This window comes from Anas acuta, chromosome 11, assembly GCF_963932015.1.
Source record: "Anas acuta chromosome 11, bAnaAcu1.1, whole genome shotgun sequence".
In the NCBI taxonomy this organism is placed as follows: domain Eukaryota; kingdom Metazoa; phylum Chordata; class Aves; order Anseriformes; family Anatidae; genus Anas; species Anas acuta.
The window spans coordinates 9,275,754-9,298,814 of NC_088989.1; the positions used below are offsets into that span (position 1 = coordinate 9,275,754).

Here is a 23,061-nt window from a genome sequence, read left to right on the forward strand (position 1 = left end):
CCTCTCAGAGAAGAATCAGGAATACAAAACAAGGCAGTTTAGGGGCAGAGCCATAAAGGCTTTGCACATCGAAGTGAGGCAGCACAATGAGTTACTCCCCTTTAGATGATAACCTAAAGCTGAGAACATTCCCCAGGCTCACAGGCCTCCTGTACCCAGAGGGACTGAAACCTCTTCCTCCCTCTGCCATGACAGCTCTACAGAGAGGCAATCCCTGCTTACGTGCTGGAGAGGTTCCTCCCTGGAGGGAAAAATAGATGCTCCAGTGGGCCAGAAAAAGAAGCTATGGGTGAATGTGGCTCTTAATGGTTTGGAAAAAGAGAGCACTGCCATGTGCACTTACACAGTTATTCAATTCTGGGCAATAATATCTGGACACTCAGCAATAATGAACTCAGACTTTTAATGTAGCTAATGCACTTCTGTCCTGTAGCAGACACAGATAACGGTGACTCCTCTTTATTACAGCTGGAGAAAGAGCAGGAGAAGGAGGAAGACCATGCTCCAGAATTCATTAAAGTAAAAGAAAACCTGAGAAGAACATCAACAGTGACTGGGGAAGAGAAAGCAGCATAGCTTCTGCCAAAACTCACTGGAGATCCTACCAAGGCTGACATCTCTGTACATGGTGGACATTCAAAGCCGCATCTTTGGGGCTACTTACAGTTATTAACACTTGCTCCAGTAGAAGGCACAAAAAGGTTTTCTCATCCCAGGAAGGTCTTATGGTGGAAAAGGTGCAGCATGCACTGAAGAAGTACTCAGGCGAGGAGATGCAGAGAGAAGCAATGCCCCTTTCCTCCCAGACTGTGGGTGCACACTAACTTCCAGCTAACTCTTGGTTAACCCTTGAGGCACAGTGACCATGCAAGGAGGGATGGGCATTCCCACAGGTTTGGGGGACCCCACATCTCCCCAGAGGTGGGCTCACCAAGCTGGGGACAATAGGAGGGCAGCTGCAACTCTGGGAACCCAGTGGGATAGCGCAAGGGACAATCTGTGCGTCACTGAGAACAGCCCAGGTGACTGTAAGGGCTTTCCCAAGAGTTACTGGCATCATGCCACTACATGAGTCCAGCCTTGCTGAGGCTGTGTGTCCCAGCAGCACGGCTCTGCCATTAAACAACGAAAAAATCAACCCCTGTGTGCCCACACCAGCTCAGCAACGGCCAGCGAGGTTCAACTGTTTTCATGAGCACCTTTAATTTGCATTTTAAACCTGCTTGTGAACAGCTATTTAGCTATTTATCCAGTCCTGTGCTCAGGCAGAAGATATATTGGGCTATCCCATGAAATCCCTGAGTGAGAGGAAAATGCTTCATGCACAAAGTACAAGCCGGGAGCTTTCAGCATGGGTGTCAGTGGAAGCATGCGGTGACCAGGCAGCAGAGCCAGCAGCAACAAACTGCTTCTTGCCTCTCTGCACAAAGATGCTGCTGCAAAGCCACTTGTCAGTGCTTCTTATCCCTTCTTCCAGAGGTCAGTGCTGCCTCACACTGCAAGGCTAAAAATCTTCTTGCTGCTGGTAGAGCAAAGCTGAAGTAGATGGTGCCTTTGCACCACGTATGGACAGAGGCCACCACATTTATGGGGCACCTGTGCCCTGAGGTGTCCACATATAGAGCTACAATTGCTCCTTCAGGTAGATCTCAGCTTCTTGGTTCTCACACAGCCCTGCTACAAAGCCTGAACAGCATAACTCACCGACTGCCTTCCAACATTGGTTCTTGAATGGCAAGAGTCAATGGCTGTAGTCAGCTGGGAAGGTGATACCTGATTAACACTATCTACCATCTACACCTGCAGCGGATCCATACGTAAATTAAGGAGAGGGGGTGTTTATTAAGGAGAGGGGGTGTTTAATAAGGAGAGGGGGTGTTTAATAAGAAGTTACTAATCCATTCCCTAGTCTCTCTGGTCCAGCAGGGTGTTTCATTTCAGAGGATTGTTGCTCAACCTGGCAACTTGAGTAAAACATCTGAGCCACATCATGCGTCAAGAGAAGCGACACAGATATAAGACTTCTGGACAGCCTTGCATTATAAAAAAACCCTTAACCCAGTTCCAGCCCTCAAGAGCCCCACCTCACAGCACGGGCCCTCACTCAACATGCTTATTCTAAACAGGTTTTTATTTCAGAAACCCAGTGCATATGGTTCCTATGGGTCAAACAAGATCTGAAAGGATTTGTTTTGTCTTTTCCCACAGTAAAGTTTTTCACATAGTCTATGATAAAAACTGTGAGGGAGAAGCAGCACTGAGCATTTTTTCAGGGGGGGAAAAAAGCCAGATTTCTCACAGATAAAATTGTGTTGCTTAGGATGCTTGTACACAGCTGTAGAAAATGCTTTATAATATTCCATCCATAACATCAGTTTAAATAACAAACTGAGTTGTTGTTTTGTGAGAGGTTATGGCACAGATCAAGTAACCTTGATCAAAGAGCTCCAAAAAATTAAGCAAATTAATTTGTAATTTTGCCACTGATGGAAATGCGCTCCAGAAGAGACAATCTGTCACTCCATATGCACCGGCAAAAACAGTGCTATCGGCTCATCCCGTCTGCAACAGGGGCACTTATGCAAGTCCTTGGTTGGGAAGCCTGGGCAAACTGAGTGCTCAGAGCAGGTTGGAAGTATTTTGCCATGGTCTTCTTGAATACGAAGATATAATCTGAAAAACTCAAGGTGTCTTCCTTTAACTCAGTGTTCACCAAGCGTGGAGAGGGGCCACATACCTTTGCAGTCTGGCACTGCTGAGAGGGAGTTGGTTGTCCAGAAGTGAAAGGGAGGGCCAAATCTTACTGTCCTAGCTGAGAATAAGCTAACAGCACCAAAAGAGATCCTTCCAGCTGTGGAGTCAATGGAGAGCCCTGACACAGGGAGGGTAGGGCAGCCCATGCGCTGGCCCCAAGCTCCATATACAATGCATCGCCCCATGCTTGAGCCCACCTGTGATGAGGCTTCAGAAGCGATGTTTTAGTTGGATTAAAACCCACAGCTCACTCAAACAGAGCTCTCCATGCCTGGACGAACTGATGGCCACCTCCCTCGCACACTTATTCGTCACACTACAATCAACACAGAGGTGGCACTGTCTGGGCACCAAGGGAGCATTGGACTCCAACAATCCCAGCAGAATGTAAAATACACCAGTGTGGATATGGTCAGGATGAGATCCTGAGATGTCTTCGTATGTTGTTTCCTCCTAAACAAATTCCTGCGTTTCAGGTCTAACGCTCTATGGCCCTAGAACACGTTCCTGAATAGATGTGATGTATCCAGAAGGCACAGATAATAAGGGTATTGATGGAAGATATATATTTTTTTGCACTATGTTTCCTATGTGGTATATAGTTTATATTGTGTTGGTGTTTATACATTTATATACATTTGCGTATATACTACATTTGTGTATCTACTACATTAACTGTCACTGCTCTGTTTAATGTGGACACTTCTGAAGAAACAAACTAAACTGGTTGTATTTTTTGCTCTTTTCCACAAGGAACTGAAAAGGCTCCAAGGATGCAAGCAGACAACAGCCAAATAAACTGATTGAACATAAAAACCACTTAAGTCTGACAGTGACTCGTTCATCAGCGCTGTGTTAACTTACTCATCAACAAGCTGTTTCCATCTGTACCCAACACTGCATTCGTTGCTTAGCCCTAAACTTCATCTCAATCTGCTGAAAGCCTTAGGGCACAAAAATGCAGGATCTGGCTTTGTGTGGAAGCTCTCTTACCGAAAACTTCCCATGTGTTTAATTTCGAACTGGCCAAACACGCCCTCCTGCCTGGCAGGGTACAACTCAATGCCAAGGAGACACGTTGCCCTTGGCTTTAATTTAAAAACTCAGTTTTGGACTGAAAAATAATCCTGATGCTACCGAGCTCACCTTGTTATTTGATAAACGTTTTACAGCAGCTCTAGCAACAACCACAACCCACATCTAACCCCTGCTAAATCAAGGAAGGTCACTGGGATCACAGAGGGAACGAAAAGTCCCCAAAGCAAGTGGCAAATTCCCCTCTTCATGCCAGCACGCCTGGCTTCCTATCCAGAATAAGGGTGCTTCGTGCGATTTTAGTTTTATTTATTAAAAACGTATATATATAAAGACACTGGGACACGGGCAGGTGGCCGAGCAGCTCGTGGGGGCCACGCTCTGCCCCCACCGCGCAGAAAGGCCGCGTTACTCCCGAGGCCCAGCCCGCCGCAGCCCGGCAGCCGCCGTCCCACCGCCAGGGCCCGGCCCCGGCCTCAGCAACACGCCCCGAGAGGGGCGGGCGCTGCCTCCCCCGGCGACGAGGGCCCCGGCCCCGGGAGCAGCGGCAGCCGCGACCGGGCAGGCCCCGAGAGCAGGTAGGGGGCGGCTGCCGCCATGGCCGGCCGCGGGCAGGGAGCGGGGCGGCAGGCCCGGGCGCGGAGTGGGAGAGGCGGTGCAAAGCCCTCAGAGATCCAACTTTTTGTGGTATTGCCCCCCAAAAAATGCGTGGCAAGGCAGGCAGCTCTCCGCCCAGAGAAGGAGCTGCTCCTCCCCATCGCATTTTTATTGTTATTAATGCTTGTTGTTGTTAGTAACGCTCCCTCCCCTCAGTGTTGTTGCTACTACTAACACCCCCTGCTGCAACAGGCACTGGAAGGTCACAGCTTATCCTGGGGAGGGGACGGGGCAGGGGCTGGGATTGCTGTCACCGTTAACACATATTTGTGCAACGTGCAAGTCCGGACTCTTCTCACAACGTTGGGAAAGGACGAGGTGACGAAAGTGAAGAGTTTGTTAAATAAAAAGCTCATACAACACATGTTTTGAGGTCTCGAAGCGCCCCAAGCTCTCTCTTTCCACTCCCATTGCAACAAGGACAAGGCAGGGCTTCTTTTTTTAAACCAGCATGGAAGCCTGCCTGTTTGTGTACAAAGTACACCTAATCTTGCTGACTGCGGCGCTCTGTAATAGTTGCAGAAAGTGGCCCTGTGCAAGCCATGCCCAGGGCCAGCCCACCTGCCTGCACCAGCCCCTAGTGTGGGCAAATCCATTGGGGCTAAACCCACTCTTTGCTGCGCAGCTGATTAAAGGTGTGCCAACGACTAACCAGCCCCATCACTTCCAGCCGTCAGGATGGCTCTGCTGGGCACCAGCAAATACGCACAGGGCATCGGCCTTGGCAGCGTGAATCCTGACCTTGCCAGCGAGAGGCAGACGGCCTCCTTCAGCGTGGAGGGGCTGACCACCTTGCTGGACGGCGGAGCTGAGCACACGCGGGTGCGGAGGGCGGTCGGTGAGTGAGCCTTTGGGTGGTGGCTGCGGGTAGGTAGCAAGGTGCCATGCTCCTGCTCTTTCTGCCACTTTGCATGGTGGATTTTGTACTCCCAGGTGCTCGCTTACTGCCTTCAAAGAGCGTAGGAGCATGGAGTTAAGGTCCCTTGCGTGTGTAAATCAACGCAACTTTTCCACAGCCACTTTGAAGCCTTTCCCCATCCCCGTTCTCATTCCCAAACTCTCTGCCAAGGCAGGTTAAACTGGGATACAGTGACCGAGAGTCATGTAGGTGGGCATCTGCCCCAGCACTGGGGCTAGGGGTGCTTCACAGCGACACACATCACGCTGTGATCGCAGCTGGATGACCCTTCCCAGCAAGAGGCTTGTATCAATAGGGATCTCCTTGTGCAGGTGGCATAACTGGCGTGCACCAGGGGTGCTGTTTGCTTTTGTCTCTGTAATTATCAAATAATGGGTCAGGTTGGAAGCGACCTTAAAGATCATCCTGTGCCAACCTCCCTGCCATAGGCAGGGATGCCACCCACTAGATCAGGTTGCTCAGGGTCTCATCTGACCTGGTCTTGAACACCTCCAGGGATAATTAAACCTACATTATACTGTGATCAGATGAGAAAGGATCAAGGTCAGTAGGATTGCATGCTTCATGTACACGAGAACATCATGCACATGGATTCATGATGTTCTCTACCCGAGGCAGAAAGGCACTTCCTGCATGCTGAGCGCTGGTGGGCTCTAGGGTGCCGGCGGGGACCCTGCACCTGCTCTGCGGTGCAGTGAGCACAGCCCTGCTGCTGGCACAGGAAAACAGCAAGGGCAGCTTTGTATTGGGTTGAAGCCAGGTTCAGATGTGGAGGTAAAAGAGTCGGATCTAAAGCACAGGAGATGTGCCTCTCTGCCACCCCACCAAACCCCCAGGGACAAGGCTCCATGGCAGGGACTCTGAGGTGCTACCTGCTGCTCTCCAGCCCACACAGATAAACTCTTCATGTTGCTTTACAGTTGAAGTGATCGAGCGCGACCCTGTATTTAGCAGAGAAAATCAATATTTCCAAACCCAGAATGAGAGGTATGAAGCAGCAGTCAGAAAGGCCGTTCACCTCCAAAAAAAGATGCATGAGATGGGATGGAGAGAGGATGGACCTGAATTTATATATATCTACAGGTGACCTTTTTTTTTTTTTTTTTAATAAATGTACAAGTAACTTTTGGTTAAAAGGTTTGCTTGCCAACAAGAATCAGCTTGATCAAAGGTCGGGACAGGCCAACTGTCAACAGATCAGGTTTTGATACAAACATGCTGCAGGTTTTCACTTCAGCAGCATGCTTGGGTAAAGGGAAAATTGTTATACTCATCAGGGAACTTCTCAAAGAGCAGCACACAGACCCAGCTTGATAGATCACAGCAGTTCACATCACCAACGTGATATATTCACTTCAGCAAGTTTTTACTTGTGCCATAGCTCTCATACTTGTCCTCAGCCATTAAGTGTTACTGTTCCAGTTATGTTACTGACTTCCAGACAAAGTTAACATTACGTTTTCGTTACCTAGAAAACCCATATTGAATTAAAAACAAACAACAAGGAAACACCATTTATTTTGTAGGTAAATGGAATAAAATGCCTCACATTTTTTTCTTAATGTTCTGCATGGAGTTGAGTGCCACTTTGTAATTGTTTGCCCCACCTTCTCTCCCCCTTTACTAAGCAGAGGTAAGCTTACTATTGCCCAGTGCACGCTGCCAGTTTGGTGGGGTTGCACTGTCAGTCAGAAGGGGCAAGTTGAAAAGCCTCTTTCAAAAGAGCAATGTCTGCACCTTACAAATCATCAGTGACGCTCAAAGTCACTTTCCAATATTTCATCATATGAAAGATTATAATTCTAAGCTATGCCTCCTACAGTGGTAAATGGGAAATTTTCCATCAAGAGCTCTTTTACTTGATAATTACATTCCCAATAAAAAGCACTTCTTTGCTCCTCTCTCAGAATAAAGATATCCCAAATTTTAAAAACCTCAGAAAACTCAACAGTCTGTCCTACCTATGCTTGCTGTCATCAGGCCCCCTGATGCCAAGAGCTTCAGCAGTGCCAGCCTTGTGTGATCGTATTTTGCTGTATTAAGAACACAGGCTGCGTGGAAGGACAGCTCTTTTCTTATGAAATACAAGGCAAGCAATAACTTCTCAATGACAAAAGTCCTGGTGCTGGACAGGCTGAATCACTTACACACATTTAAAAGTCAGCTTTGAAATCACAGATACAGTAGCATTATTTCTGGATGGGCTGCCAGGGGGTTTATTAAATTTATCTCTGTAAATCAAAGCAATTTCCCTTTAACTTCTTTGTTCATAGTTTTCCCCACTTTTTCAACGCAACCGATTCTCTCTCAGGTCCAGTATAAAAGAAAGCTCACAGTCATTTGTTAAAAATAAAAGCTACCTGTCTAGAAAAGGACACTTCTGAGAGCACTGCAGTAAAGCCAAGCTAATGAGAACAGCAGAGGCGCTTATTTTTAGGTGTGAGAGCACTTGTACTCATATCTGTGAGGTGATTTAACCATATTCTGTATTCCGTATTTTCTTAGGGTTTCTTACAAAAAAGAAAAAGCTTAAAGCAAATGAGTATCAGATTTGCACCATGGAAATCACTGTGCCAAAGTTGCCATAGACAACTTCAGCAGTGGTGCTTTTTAGGATGCATGTAGCCCTATTGGCCAGGCAGATGGCAAAGGACCTGACCAGACACTAAAACAGGTGTTACAGGATGGATTTACATTTTTCCACAAGAAAAAACACATCAAGTCAGGCCAAAGCCCCATGAATCCCCATATTTTGTCTCTGACAGTAACCAACAGCTAACATCTAGGGAAGAGTACAGGGAACAAGCCAACGTACTGAGATGTTTCTCCAGAATGGGAAGTAATTTAGCCTACCATGCTTTAGGGTGGGGGAGGCTTATTTTTATTTATTTTTATTTTTTTAGCTCTGCCTTAGAATGGGATTTCAATAATCAGGAAAAAAAATCCTGTGAAGCCAAAAAAAGATGAAGGGTTTACAGAGCTATCAGAGACACAGGACTGATGGAGCTGGGCTTTGTGTTTTAGGAGCTCAGCATCTGCTACTCATAACAGCTAATTCCTCCAAGAGCAAGTAAAATAATGAGCTAGTGACATTTAAGCAAAGTATGTTATGAAAGAAGGAACAAAACCAGCTTGAAAGAACACTTTTCCTGCAATGCTGTACTGATGCTGCACGTTGTGTTGAGTATGACAACGCAGAAATCAAAATTCAGCAGGTGGTACTGCCTAGTGACTGCCACCACGTCAGTGCCGCATTAATCACATCCCTGGAACTTCATCAGTGTAAAAGCACCACTTGTGCCTTCTCCCCAGGGCGGTTGCAGGAGACGTGGCATTTCTCCTTCACCGTGTCTTCATGAGAAGTATTTCGGTCCTGGGCTCTGACGAACAGGTTGCCAAATGGATTCCTCTTGCCACTAAACACCAGCTCATAGGAAGCTATGCCCAGACTGAACTGGGACACGGTAAGGCTACAGGGAGGTCACAGTGTTTCTGTAGGATGAAAGGCCCTGGCTCAGATTCTCAGGGGAGCTGAGTTCAAGTTGTCTGTGCGTCACTGAAGGGGGGTGGCTGGGGAAAAAAAGGACACCTTTGCTTCCTCAGCAAGCTGAAGATGCCTCGTTTGGGTTTCACCATTGTGGAAAAAAATAACAAGAGCTAGGGTGAAAGCTTATGGTTAGATGCCAGGCAGTCACACTGGCTAGAGGGGACAGTCACCACTAGCCAGGCAGCTTGCCTAAGTACAATTTGGCTCAAGAAATCTCTGCAGGAGATGGTGTGCTGGGGGGCTACTGGGGAATTATTTCATGATTCTCACCAGAAGAATAAACCCCAAAAGCCTGATTATACATACACCAGCTTCCAGGGAGCTTCCCCTCTCTCTAATCACCCTTGTGATGCACCAGGAGATTTTTGTATTTTTTTTTTAAAGGAACTTATCTTCAGGGTTTGGAAACAACAGCAGTCTTTGATACCACTACACAGGAGTTTATACTGAACACACCAAAGATCTCTGCAATGAAGTGGTGGCCTGGGGACAGTAAGTACCACACAATAGTTTGGTTTTCCTCATTTGCTTCCTCCAGTTCCTCAGCCTGTATTGCTTAAGCTCCATGTTTGAGGGCCCAGGTGCCAGCAGAGGACTTCAATAAGAGATGCAAACATCTAGAGGCAAGTAAGAGATGTTAGGGCTTTATACAAGTTTAAAGGCCAGAAAGAAGCCGCCATTATCTATTAAAGCCCTTGAAAATGCCTGCTTCTGCAAGAATCAATCTCCTCTTCTCTGTAAATAAAACTCAGACAACCAAAAGCTGTGGGCAGATAATCCCTAAGAACAGGCAGGCTCAGCATGAAGAATTCAAGAGTGAAAATACTGGCTCCCTTAGGAAGGTATTTCACAGGAAATAAAATAAATCAGACAATCGTTAATAGCTGCATCAAACACTTACCTGCTGTGTCTGATGACTTGGTCAGCACCAACTGGGCACAACTGAGACAATCTCCCTGCAGCCCTGGGAGGGCAGGTCTCCCAGACCTCCCAAACGAAGGAGCACGATGTGCACCCCAGGCACCCCTGCACAAGGGAACAGAGCACATCATGGTAACTGGAGGAGCACTGAGATACATTTCTCTCTTTTGCAGGAGGACTTGTATAACAGCTTGAGCATTGCCTTTTTATTTTCACCATATAGTTGTTGTTTTTTTTCCCTTTGTTCCCTAACATTGGGGAAGTACACAGGTGCAGAGCACCACCATCATTTTGTACTTCCCATTCTCCCCTTGCAGCACCACACCTGCAGTGCCCCAGGGTCTGACAGCAACACTCCCCATACAAACCCAGCGTCTCCAGTAACAACTGGAGTTACTCAGAACAGACACAGACAGCACTTCCCATTCCCTCAGTAACGCGTGAACTTTTGTTATTTTTTCCCCATCTGGTGATGCAGACTCGTCATCCAGGCTTCATTATGTGACTTCTGTGAGCCAAGAGCAGCTCAGAATGCAGATTTAGGCATTCTCCAGCTTCCAGCACCTGTGGATCACACCCACCCTGACCCACGCCAGGGGTGGGTGTGACATTGGGCAACACCCAGTGCACAATTAGCATTGACTGCTGTGAACTGTGAAAGTGTTTTTACCATGCCTTGTCTCAAGGCAATGTGGCTGTTTTTCTCCTCACAGTGGGAAGGTCAGCAACCCATACAGTGGTCTTTGCTCAGCTCTACGTGCATGGGAAATGCTACGGCGTGCATCCCTTCATCGTGCAGATACGCAGCCTTAAGGACCATTCACTGTGCCCAGGTAAACACTGCCACACACTGTAGCACTTCTGCAGGTGCTCTGCTTGTTTTGTCCATAAATGCTTTCTAAAACACTCGGCTCAGTGAGAGCAAGCAGAGATGGCTATAGTTGCCAAACCACAGCCTTTTTATCTAAAGGAAGATTTATTGCATCCCTAGGCAAATGCAGAGCCCTGTTCTTAACCAGAATCCTGGGTGGCTTTGACCACTTCTGCATTAACACCTCAGTTCTGACCCCAGCCAGCACCATAGCAGGATTATGGAAACAAGCTACTACAAAGCACTCAAATGCTTGTTGCATCCCTCAGGCGAGATCAACCATGTTGAGGAGGAAGGAAAACTGAACATGCCCTTCCTTTGGGATCCCCAGCCTGCTGCAAACTTGAGAAAAGAAAAAGAAAAAAAAAAGTTCAGGTGGAAATAAACGGGCTGTTTTCTTATGCTGCAGGCATAACTGCAGGAGACATTGGTCCCAAAATGAATTTTGAGCACATTGACAATGGCTACCTCATGCTGCAGAATGTGCGCATCCCCAGAGAGAACATGCTGAACAAGTTTTGTGAGGTATGTACGGCATTCAAATCACAGACTCACCAATCAGACTCTCTTCACACAGCCAGAGAGACGACAGCGACCTGCCTAAATTTAGTACAAAAGTCTCCCTTTGAGGTGTATGCAAGTCTCTGAAGTTTTATCAAGGGTAGAAGTTATCTGAATCCTAAGTGAAAATCTGCAACAGGAATTCCACATTCAAAGGTTAGGGGTTGGCGGAAGATATCCAAGTCAAAAGCAGTAAGAATGTGTCTCTTCAAACAGACAGGTTTCCCCCATCACACATGGAAATATTTAGTTCTGCTCTCAGTGAAATATTTCAGTGTTCATTTTATTCTACACGCAGAACTTACACAACCATCCCTTGTAGGGAGAAGTTGCAGTATCAAAGAAGACATCTAAAATGCTCTCTCTGTTCTAGGTTCAGCCAGATGGCACCTATGTAAGACGTGGGTCACAGAAGATTAATTATTTCACTATGACTACAGTACGTGTTTCCCTCCTTTCAGATGAAGTTATTCTACCTCTGATGAAAGCTTGCACCATTGCCATCAGATACTCTGCAGTTCGCCGGCAGTCCAAGTTAAATCCTGGGTAATGCCATGCAAGCCTGCAGCGGTGGGAAGGGGACCTGACAGCATGTTCTACCACACCACTCTGTATTTCTACTTTTCAGCTTTCATTGGCTTATTTCCTGTCCCAGACAGGAAGAATATTACAAACATGCTCTCCTGATATTTACATTAATAAGCTTCAGTCAAAGGACAAAAGAATATGTTTACAGATTTTTCTGAGATAAGTTTCATAGTTTGAATAGCTCAGCAATTCACACAGGCAACCTATTTTTCTCAACTGGCTTCCCAATAACTCAGCAGAATCCAGACAAAACAGACAAGTTTCTGAATTCCTATTCTATACCACCCCACTAATGGATGCAACATTAAAACAGTATCCAACATCAACAGTTCCAATACCCACATTTTGCAACAGTGAATGTTCTTAGTCTGGTAAAAATCCCTGTAATTTTTAAATAGGTATTTTCATTTGAGTAGATTTCAAACATTTTCTCTTAAATCTCCTAATGAGAACGTGGTTTGTTTCAAATGCAAACCAAACACAGGAACACAGCATGCTGAATCATTATGACAACCAATTTCATCACTTGAAGTCCTAAATATTCTAAATGCAGCAGAAGCCACAAAGAGCATTAAAAAAAAAAAAAGCTCAGAAAGCTTAAAATAATTAACACTCAAGTGCTTTCAAAGAAACTGAGGAGTCTGACCTAGCAGAGAAGAAACTGTTTTTAATCAAACTGTGCATTCAAAAGGTAATTCTACCTGAAAGAAGATTTTCTGCTTTCTACTTGAATCAGCAAGTTGAAACAACTGACAAAAAAATAAGCATAGGTGCAGCTATTAAGACAAGCTTAATTATAACCTCATCACTTCTATTTTAGATTGAACAGAAAACAGTATCAGGGCACAGTTACCTCTGTCTGCCTCGCAGGAGCATCAGCTGAGGCTGGCATTCTCCTATCTACACCCAGAACCAGAGGATCCAGTTTGAAAAACCAAAAGCTTTTCAGGGTGCAGTGCCACCACCTGGGCTACACCACCTGCCAACTTGCTGCCCTTCCTCCTCTTCCTCTTCTGCAGTCTCTGTTCCCCCTCTCTGTACTGACTGATCACGCAGAGCCTTTTCCAGTCTGACAGTCTGGTTCACCAACACAGAAGAAAAATCACTTTTTTCCTAGTTGGGCTTGTTTGTCTAACGGTTTAGCAAGCTGGCAGCACAGGGCCGGGGAGAGCAGGGAGACTAAGCAGATGGCTGAGTCCCTCTCACGTACTGCTTCTTGGTAATGAAAAACATTCAGGTGAACTAACAGTGGCTGTGCGTGTTCATGCTTTCCATACTTCATCACCTGTCTTCCAACAGGGAAGAAGAAGCAAAAATCCTTGACTACCAGACCCAGCAAGAGAAACTGTTGCCGCAGTTGGCAGCAGCCTATGCCTTCCATTTCATCAACAACTATCTGCACAAGCTGTTTGACAGGGGCTACAAAGAGATCCAGGAGAGGAACTTCAACTCACTGCCAGAGGTGAGCTGCTGCAAGATAGGCTCCGACAGCTGTTTTGCGCTTAACATTGCCCTTCTCATCCCTAAGTCTCAAAGTACTTTAGCAAACTGGACAAGCATTCCTCTCACCACTAGATAACGGGAAGGCTGAAGCGGTAAAGGATGAAATGCCTTATCCTAGGCCCCCAACCAGTCAGCAACAGCATTTGCTTTACCGCCCCAAATTGTTGGCTTTGGGAACTATTGCAGAGTGCAGTGTCCTTGGAAAGCATGTTTGTTTGATAAAAACATTGTTCCCGGTAGCTGGTGGTGCAAAGCATTATTTCACAACTTCATCTAAAATGCAGAGGCAAAACCAAAAACGTGACTTTGCAGATACAACATACGATTTTGCAACTGGAAGCCTAAATTGAACACATGCTTCTAACAAGAGCAGCCAAAGCCACTGCTGGTTGAGAGAAACCCAAAAATGCGTAAGCCAACCACACCATGCCCAGCACGGGCATGTGTGGCATCCCAGTCAGAAACCAAGAGGCATGCTTGGGGACTGGGTGTTGCACTGGCATGCAAAGGATCTCATGCCCAGAAATTGTGCAAAATCAAAAAAGAAAACTTTACCCCATGTGAACATATTCAGAGGATTGCTTTGGAACACTTTCACCATTAATCTGTTTTTTTTTACTTGTTTTTTAAACAGCTTCATGCATCTTCTTCAGGCTTTAAAGCTATGCTTAGTCAGTACTGCACTGCAGGAGTGGAGATCTGCCTCAGGGCATGCGGAGGACATGGTTACTCTCTGCTGAGTGGACTCCCTTCCTTGTACACTAAAATAGTTGCCTCTTGTATCTATGAAGGGGAGAACACAATTTTGCTCCTGCAAACTGCCAGGTAACAATTCAAATTTGTTCAGATGAAAACCTGCCCCTTAATTTATTCAGCTTCTACCACTTCTTCTCAAAAACCAGTAAAACCAGCTACTCCTTTCTCATAGCATCCTCTAAAAATACAACTCAGGCCATAACTATTCATGTTTTCTGTCTAGTAGGCATGGAGGTGTATGGGAATTGGATTCTCTTTTCTATTTTTGGTTTGGGGACATATGCAGGTGCTGTTCTGCATAACCTCATTTTCCTCTTAGTCTAGTAGCGCAGCAAAAGCATTGCTATAAAAGCTTTGTAGTTTCATTTTTTAAGCAACAGATAGAACATGATATTGGTAAAGTGAGTTTGATGCAGAGAAGGCAAAGTTGTTGGATACTGATTCTAGATGAGTCATGCTTCCAAGAACACCAGACTGATGATTATCCAGAGCAGATGAAACAGAAGAGAAAGAAACCACATCTGCTTGAACTTTTAATAACGTGCTTTTTTACTAGAAGGAGAAAGCCAGTACACTTCTCACAGACAAAGCTGCTACCACATAGCTCTGTGCTTGCATGCATACGCTTCTGCACTCATTACTGCTATTTCTCACAGGATCAATAGCAAGGTCAGGTGAAAAATGCTGTAACCTTCCATGGCCAGACATAGTCACTCCAGGTCATAGCTGAGGTGCCAAAAAAATAGGGGAGTGGGGAATGCTCTTTGGATGCATGTTTAGCACTAGGAAAGAACCTCATGTCAGTTACTATGTGACTGAGTGTTCAAGCCACCATTAAGGCTCCCAGTAATGAGTCTCAGATTGCAAAGATGACAATATATCTAATTGTAGAATGGTTTGGGTTAGAAGGGATTCTAAAGATCATCTCATCCCAACCCCCCTGCCATGGGCACCTCCCACTTAATCAGGTTGCTCAAAGCCCCATCCAATCTGGCCTTGGACACTTCCAGGGAAGGGGTATACTCATGCTGCTGAGGCTGCTAATAGCCACAGGAAGTTCCTTCCTTAAAAAAATAAATAAAAGCATTACTATAGATTTGCTGTAACATTAAATATAGTGAACAGGCTACCCCTGAGACCCATCACAGATCAGACTACAAGTACTATGCAAAACTAAAGGACATCACTGGTTCAATCCCTTTGTTCAGTCCCTTTTGGACCACTGATGGGATAGGTCACACTTCTCTGTTTCTCACCCAGTCCAGGGAAGCCCCACTCTACTTTTTGCATGTCCATGTGGTGTATGGAGATCATGACAGTGGACTGTTCTGATTTTTTATGTTCTTCCCAGGTTCCTGGTTAAGTGCTTCGCAGCAGCTAGTGCTGGACAGCCTGTTCCACAATCTGTCACTTATCTGGCTGCAGTGAAACCTGGGAAGTGTCCAGCCAAGAACAAGTTGGATTTTCTCAATCCAGACATTTATGTGGAGGCCTACCAACACACAGCAATCAGGTCAGTACAGAGGACGGGAAAGAAGGTTTCTCTGTTTGACAGCAGAAATGTGTTAAGAGCTCAGCTTCTTCATTGATTTAAAGGGAGGTAGAATAACGAATTCCACAAGAATTGGCACCATCTGCTCCTGAAAATGAAGCCGTAACCCCTCAGACAGGTTTAACAGCCGTGTCAAATGTTTAATATGAAACTTTCATGTTCAGAACATCAAAAGTTTCTTAGCCATGTGCTGCATAAAAACTATATTAGAGAGTTGATTCTGTACAAAGCTGATGACACCACTCAAGTAAATCCCAGACCACATCACTGAGTTGTCATCCAGTAACACCTTTAGGCAATTGGACCTTGTGCAGTCCTATACAGCAAGTTAAAATGTCACGTACCTGAAAAAATGACATTTGTGTTCAATTAATACCACAGCAAACACAAAGCCTATCATTCATTCTGTAGCCTTTCAACTACTCATTCAACTATTCAGTTCAGAATGGTATCGCACATGGTCTCATTAGTATTATGGGTCATACAGGTGTCATCTTTGAAAGTCAAGTAAACAGATAAGCGATCCCACTGTCATTCAAACTGGTATAAAAACACAGCCATCCTCTGAAAGCTTTGCTGTAAATGGGAGCAGGATTTGGATCCCCATTTAGAAAAGCAGAGACAACATAATCTAATATTGTCATTGCTTTATTTTGTTTTGCAAGCTGTCCTTAAACGCAACTTAAGAAAAACTCAGAAGAACCCCAGTAAGCTATAATGGAAGGTAAAAGCAGAAATCCTTTAGTACCTGGCTGGTCTGGATGCAGATTTTGCATAATCAAACTTCTCTCAATTCAAATGTTGAAATGCCATTTTGGCATTTGATCATGCACAAGTCTGAATATGAAATGAGCACATGTGGGCTGCTATATTTATATACAAGTATTATGCTGTTGTTTTTTGTTTTGTTTTGTTTTTTAATTTTCCAGACTCTTAAGCAGCACAGCAGCTAAGCTACAGGACTTGATTCAATCAGGAGTCAAAAAGCATGAAGCTTGGAACCAGTGCACAGTACAGCTGGTACAGGCTGCAAAGGTTAGCAAAATTTATGTGCTTAGTTGACATTCATCATTATGATACAATATGAAATAGAAACAGCACAATTAGCCTAAAAGTCTCAAATTTTTTATTTTCTGTTAGCATATAAGGGACACCACAAAGACCATGCCACCCTTGTGGTCTGCACAGCAGAAAATCATAGTAGGAAACAAATTCCTACTATGAACAAAAATTTGCATAGGCCAGGTGGAAAAAGACTAGCGGGGATAGAAGCAAAAGGAAGACAAAACACACAGTTTTGCTGCCACCAGTAGCAAAATCAGACCTCCCATGGCCTGTAATGAGAGCACACCATCTCCAATTTATGTTCAGCTTTTAATAAGAATTCATTGTTAATGGCTTTCAGATGAAAGCCTCCCCAAAGCCACCCTACTGAAAGATGGTAGAGTTACCACAAGGGTGAAACGTGTGTTATTTCTTACATCTGCTGCTCTCACAAGGAAAGATAAATGCAGGGGGAAAAAATGAAAAGTTGTGATAATGCAGTGTTAATTACTGATGAAAGAAATTAAATCAGCAAAGACAAATTAGAGGCCTAAAAACAACTCCCAGTTCACATGGGTTGGATAGGCAATCTGCACTCCTTCAGCTGAAATAGAATCAGCATTAGTTCCCCCAAGCAAGTGGTTAATATAGAACTAAGCAGAAAAGAAAGCAAGAGGATAAAAGGGACCTAAATATAAATGAAAGCCAAAATCACTGATACTTCAGTATCTCCAGGAAGCAAAATTCTTTTTTAATGTGGTTACGTGCAATTTGTCTACAATTATGAAGGTCTTCCTTCCTTCCTTCCTTCCTTCACTAAGGAAAGGAATATTGTGAAACAGATCTGTGGCTTACTTTAGCTTCATTCAATTTTTAATGAAAAACATCTTGCTGTAATCTGTGGTTCAGCCAGGACCAACCCAAATTGAAATGGACTCAGCAAGAAGCCCCTTGCAGGGAAAGAGGAACCCTACACATAAACATAACAGTATCATCTAGATGCTCCATAGTAGGAAATAGCCCAAGGGAACAGCCACTTTGTATTCAGTCCCTGATGAGCCAAACTCTTTCTTAGTGAAGGTGAAATTATTCCAAAACTATTAGAAGCATTGATCCTCTCATACTAATAAGTGCAGTTACTTAATCTTGCAAAACAAGAACTCACTGAGTAAGTGATCTTGTATGACTGGCTCTCCACAGTAGCATTATCTGTGGTTACCTGTCTGCTGTGTGTCACCCTAAAAGAGCAGAATAACTGTGTAATTGCCTCAACAATAAGAGGAGAGCTCCTATAATCAAGGCAACGTTTTTAAAATTACTTTCCCAATAATGTTTAAATGTAAATACATTTTAGTGGAATGAAACTGAAATTAAATATTCCTATTCAGAGATTACCTCTAGGAAAGACTTTCTGTCCAGTGCTCCCTGTGCACAAACATTAACGAGACATTTCCTCCTCTACTTGCTCAAATTGGTGGCCAGAGTCTCTGGAATGAAGGGAAAGAGAGACCACATTTCAGAAGGGGAATCTGGCTCTCTGCTGGAGAAGGAGGAGAACCTAGGCACAAGGCTAGACAGAAGGAAACAGTTTCCAAAGAGCTTAACATACCCAGAGGCCTAGCTGTTATATTTTAAGTGATAACTGTGCTGCTAGGCTCCTCAGAAAACAGGATCCAGGCCCCCAGGGCTTCTTAGATATCTTCGGGGAGAGTAAGAGTTGCCCGAAAACCTTATCTTCCCCATAGCTTTAAAACCTCAACAGCCTGCTGTATTCTTGGGGCACTTCTGTATTTACTACTTATTCCACACCTTCTCTGGAGCCTCACCCACACTACTGCCATATGAACAACTGCCTGCCAGCTCTCAGCTGGGTGGCTCAGACACCAGTTAGAGCTTTGCTGCAGACTCCACGCAGTTTAATTGCTTGAGTAGACACCCAGTTTCTTAGGCAGGTTCTGCAGTCCACACTGACCTCCACACTGCTTGACCATGCTGTTAGGAGGAGCTGCAACACAGGTGTGCCTTGCATACACCCACAGCTGGGAGGAGAACTGTACAACAGAGGAGTGAAACCACGAGATACCAACATCACTAACCACCCAGAGGAATGTCAACATAACAAGAATCACCCCCTCAAACAGGTGGAGTCATCCTGTTTCACTTACTCTGGAGTTCAGCTGTGCTGAGCTGGTATTTCCGCAAGTTAGCAGACACTCCACTGGTGTCTCACCCTGAAATTATTAGTTTAATTGAAATAACAAAAACAAGAGGTAAGTTTGGATGTTCTTCCAACAGAAAGGGATGTTTTCCAAGCTGAAGCTGTATAGCCACTGAACCCAATGGGAGTTTTTTCTCCTGCTGTATATAACCAACATTCACTTGCTAGAAATTAACACAAGCACATTCCAATGGGTTTCCATCAAACAAACTCTTTGGAGTATTCATCACAAATATGTGAGGTACCACCAAGATTGCTGAAGCAGTTTTCTTGAGTTTACAAATACCAGTGCTGACTGTATACACCCCCCATTTCTCTCCTCTACTGTAGCAGTAAGGCATGAATGCAGAAGGCCTAGTCAATCAGCAGACAAAGAATACAGACTGGTAAAGTGCCAGGGAAATGAAAAGGTTTTATATTCTTTGCAAGAATGTTTGAGTCACTTGGCCTACTTAGCAGTGTTTAGAGGTGCATTCACTGTTGATTGTATTTGTTTTCCAGGCTCACTGCCACTACATCACTGTGAAAAACTTTGTAGAGACTGTGGAAAAACTTGAGAACAAGGCTGGCATCCAGAAGATTATGAAACATCTCTGTGATCTGTTTGCATTACACGGTATCTTCTCAAACGCAGGACTCTTTCTGCATGATGGATACGTATCTGGAGCTCAAATGGACATGATCACAGCATCATACCTGGACCTCCTGGGTGTCATTCGGTGAGCCAGTCTAGCCCAAGAGGAGTTGCACAGCCATTCAGTTTGTCCCTGCAATAAATATAAAATGGTACTGCTGTACCTATGGCAACATTTCCAGAATAAATTCACCTCACCCAGTTTTTATTTTCATTGCCTGGCAGCATTAGAAATTCACTGAAACATCTACACAGAGCTCATTTTCACAGCAAAACAAATCTAAGGGTCCAGCTCCCCTGCAATCACTAAATTAAAGTCCTGTAAAATGAAATTGTGAGTAATAAATCAAGAAATCCTGAATATACCATTTGCAGCAGAGCGAAAGGAAGAAAATATGTAGTCAAAACAGCACTGGCAGGAAGCAGCTACAGGAACCGATCACACAGTGCAAAATCTGCTTAAGCTGCAGCTAATACAGCCTGTTGCCATTGGTGACTTGTAACTGGTACCCAAACAATTCTGACTACATCCAGATCAGATGCATCCGCTTGACACTATTTATTACTAGGTGACTTCCGAAGTATGCTAAGGTTTTATTTACCACAATGCTCACATAGGCTTTTTCACAAAGGGCTGACCTTTCACTGCTCAGTGTTGTTAAGAGCAGATTAACATCTGGTGCAGAGAAGTGAGTTGCTACTGCGTGTAAGGTCCTACTTAAGTCACCTGGAGTGAAACATGAATACACCGTAACCAAGAGTTGAACAGAACTGAGCCAAACAGCAAGTGTTTTCAGAATTAATGACAGAACTGAAGTGGCGATTAGCTTAAGACTTATCTCAGGGCTTTAATAGAACATGCCTCTGAGGAATCAAAACAAGCAGCATTTTCCCTATAGTCTTGGCAAAAGGAAAACCACCACAAGTATTTTAGACCAAGGAACGTGGACAACCGACTTTCAAGTTTATTTTTCTCCCTTACAAAGCAATACCTACTTGACTAATACAAATGCCTTTCCTCTACTCCTTAGGAAGGATGCTGTTCCACTAGTGGATGCTTTTGACTTCACAGACAAGAGCTTGAATTCTGCACTCGGCAGTTATGATGGAAACGTTTACCAACGGCTTTACGAGTGGGCTCAGAAGTCACCCACCAACCAGCAGGTACAGCTGCTGGATTACAGCCTAGCAAATTCTCTATTAGCCAGAGCAGAAATTATTTGCTTTTCTTTTAATCAAAGCTATACAGATAAAAGTTAAATGGCACAAGACTTCTTAATCCTCAGTATCTCGCTCTGAACAGTGAACTGCGATATTCCAATTATGCCACCTACGGTCTTAGTTCAGACATGCAACAGCTCGTGGGCTAGAGGGGCAACTACAATCTGGTGATGAATTACAGCACACAGAGTACTAGAACTTGTACAAGGGAGCTGGACTGTCATGCTACCGGTGTGGTTTTTGTTTTTAAGGTTATGACACTGACGTAATGTTGTACTACATAAGCTAAAACTGCAGTCTGTTTACATAGTTAATATTATGGCACAACTCTATCTAACTGCAGGGTATTTTCCGTTCACTGGTACTTCTACAGGTGCAATACTTAATTTTTTTAATAATGTGTTTAACCAAAAAGACTATAAATGTTAAGCAAGGCAATTTTACCCTTCATCTTTAGCATTTTACTTTCACTTCTTCATCCATCCATATTGTGGAGAAATGTAAAATCCTGCATGATGCAAATGGCTATTGCTATTTGAAAACTCATTTTGCCTTAAGTGAAACGTTTACTGTGGTAATCAGCAATCCCTTTGAAAGTCTACAGCTGAACAGAAAACTTGCCTATAGCAAACATTCAAGTTCAAGCACATTTTTTGAAGTTAAATAGTATGCTGTCCCATTTGGTATGAGAAGTACTGTGTACTGGTTATGAAGGACAGAGCACTTGATGGGGAAAGATCCTGCACGTAAGTGAAGTTGTTTTTTTATATACATACATATATATATATATAGTCCAATTTCTGCATTTCAGAGATCAGTCTTAAGCAGCAGGAAGAGGTTATAATTTTTTTTCCTTTACTGCTATTAATCCACTGCTGCATTCTCTTTCCAAACAGATAAGCCCAGCCTATGAAAAGTATTTGCGGCCACTTCTTCACAACAAGCTATCGAAATTATGAAGACCGTGATCCAAATGAAGGGCACGCCATTCTTCCCACTCTTTGTGCAGCAGTTCATTTCTGAAGCATCAATATTAGCTAATCAGAGATAAATCATCAGTTGCTTATTTGCAATTGCTACAAGTATGAAACATGATTCTTAGCCAGCCATTTGCATTTAATCAGACAGAAGCCAAACAACTGTGAGTGGTACCCACTTTTATGAAGCAGTCTAGTCAGAAATAGCATTGTTTTTGCTGTTTTCTAATTGAAACGTTCAGATAGTATCAGAAACTGAACCATTTGTCTTACTCTTTTTTTAAATCTACTATATGCAGATTAAGGAAAAAAAAAGACAATGAGCTCAGCCTCAGTTTGTTTTAACTGTATAGTATCTTCAGAGAAAAAAAAATACCAGCAACCTTTAGTGAAAAACCTAAGGAATGTAAAATTATGGTCCTTGGTTTCTAGGAACAACTTACTCTTTTATATCAGGAAGCACGCTAGAAAATGCACTTGTTTCAACAAAGAAAAAAGCTCTTAACTTGCTCAGCAGTTAAGTATTTCTTGCTAATGAAGATCCAGACAAGGCCAATATCAACTATCTGCAGAATTTACTTTCCCATTAATAGAGTTGCTCATACTGTCTTTTGATAAATCTTGGACTCCAATAAAGTGTATTATTTGGAATACCACTTCTCTAGTTATGAGACTTCATAATTATGAAAAGCCAGGTTGTTCCGGGCCCATCATTAACTTGCTAGTAAATGAAGTTTTGCAAAGAACACCTTGTGATTATAGTTCAGCGACAGCTAGCACAGATATTTCTTAGCATATGTTGCAGGCAGGAAACAACTATTTTTCCTGAGCCTCATCAGCTTTTCTTTTCCACCTCTGGAAGAACGAAGCTCTTACTATCACTTTCTACAAAAGTCAAAATCCCTACAATGTATGAAGAGGGGAGACAAAATATGACAGAGGAATACACACTGAGACAAGCCTGATTGAGAGCTGGGATGCAAGGCTCCAGGCTTCACGAGCCAGCAACAGCCACAAAACTCCAGACCCCCATTTTAGATCCCCAAAGAGCTATGGTCCACACAGCCCAGAAATGAAAGCAGTTGTGGTAATAAACAATTGTGACAAGAACGTCACAGGAGAATGTGATCCATTCAGTCAAAACAAACATCAACTCTACTCCCAATGGCATTTGTTAGAGCGTAACCAGAAATTCTACAAATAATGGTGACAAAGTGCCCAAGAGAAGCATAAATGGCTATGTGAGATTAGGAAAGAACACAGAAACAGAGTGCCTTGAATCAAACAGCATCAGAAACAGTAC

At 44.0% G+C, this 23,061-nt stretch overlaps 2 protein-coding genes and 1 long non-coding RNA gene across 4 annotated transcripts in view; 2 read left to right on the forward strand and 1 right to left on the reverse strand.

The window, feature by feature from the left end:
• The window catches only part of FAM107A (family with sequence similarity 107 member A), a 25,097-nt gene extending 21,524 nt beyond the window's left edge, over window positions 1-3,573 (forward strand). For both annotated transcript variants that reach the window (XM_068694600.1, XM_068694601.1), the window contains one exon: window positions 469-3,573. In XM_068694600.1, coding sequence (XP_068550701.1) covers window positions 469-576 — 108 coding nt within the window. In that variant the 3' untranslated portion in view covers window positions 577-3,573. The remainder of the gene's footprint in view (window positions 1-468) is intronic.
• Window positions 1-9,992, reverse strand: part of LOC137862487 (uncharacterized) — a 12,703-nt gene extending 2,711 nt beyond the window's left edge. Inside the window, exon 1 of the long non-coding RNA XR_011100312.1 lies at window positions 9,814-9,992. This is a non-coding gene — a long non-coding RNA (uncharacterized lncRNA). The remainder of the gene's footprint in view (window positions 1-9,813) is intronic.
• Window positions 4,208-22,414, forward strand: ACOX2 (acyl-CoA oxidase 2). Its single transcript, XM_068694568.1, has 15 exons — window positions 4,208-4,367; window positions 5,117-5,284; window positions 6,286-6,448; window positions 8,678-8,829; window positions 9,297-9,404; window positions 10,547-10,666; window positions 11,114-11,229; window positions 11,639-11,811; window positions 13,153-13,315; window positions 13,991-14,181; window positions 15,464-15,625; window positions 16,594-16,699; window positions 19,428-19,645; window positions 20,592-20,724; window positions 21,678-22,414. Exons 2-15 carry the CDS (start codon window positions 5,125-5,127, stop codon window positions 21,738-21,740), a joined length of 2,028 nt encoding a protein of 675 aa, XP_068550669.1. The 5' UTR covers window positions 4,208-4,367; window positions 5,117-5,124; the 3' UTR covers window positions 21,741-22,414.
• The last annotated feature ends 647 nt before the right edge of the window (window positions 22,415-23,061 follow it).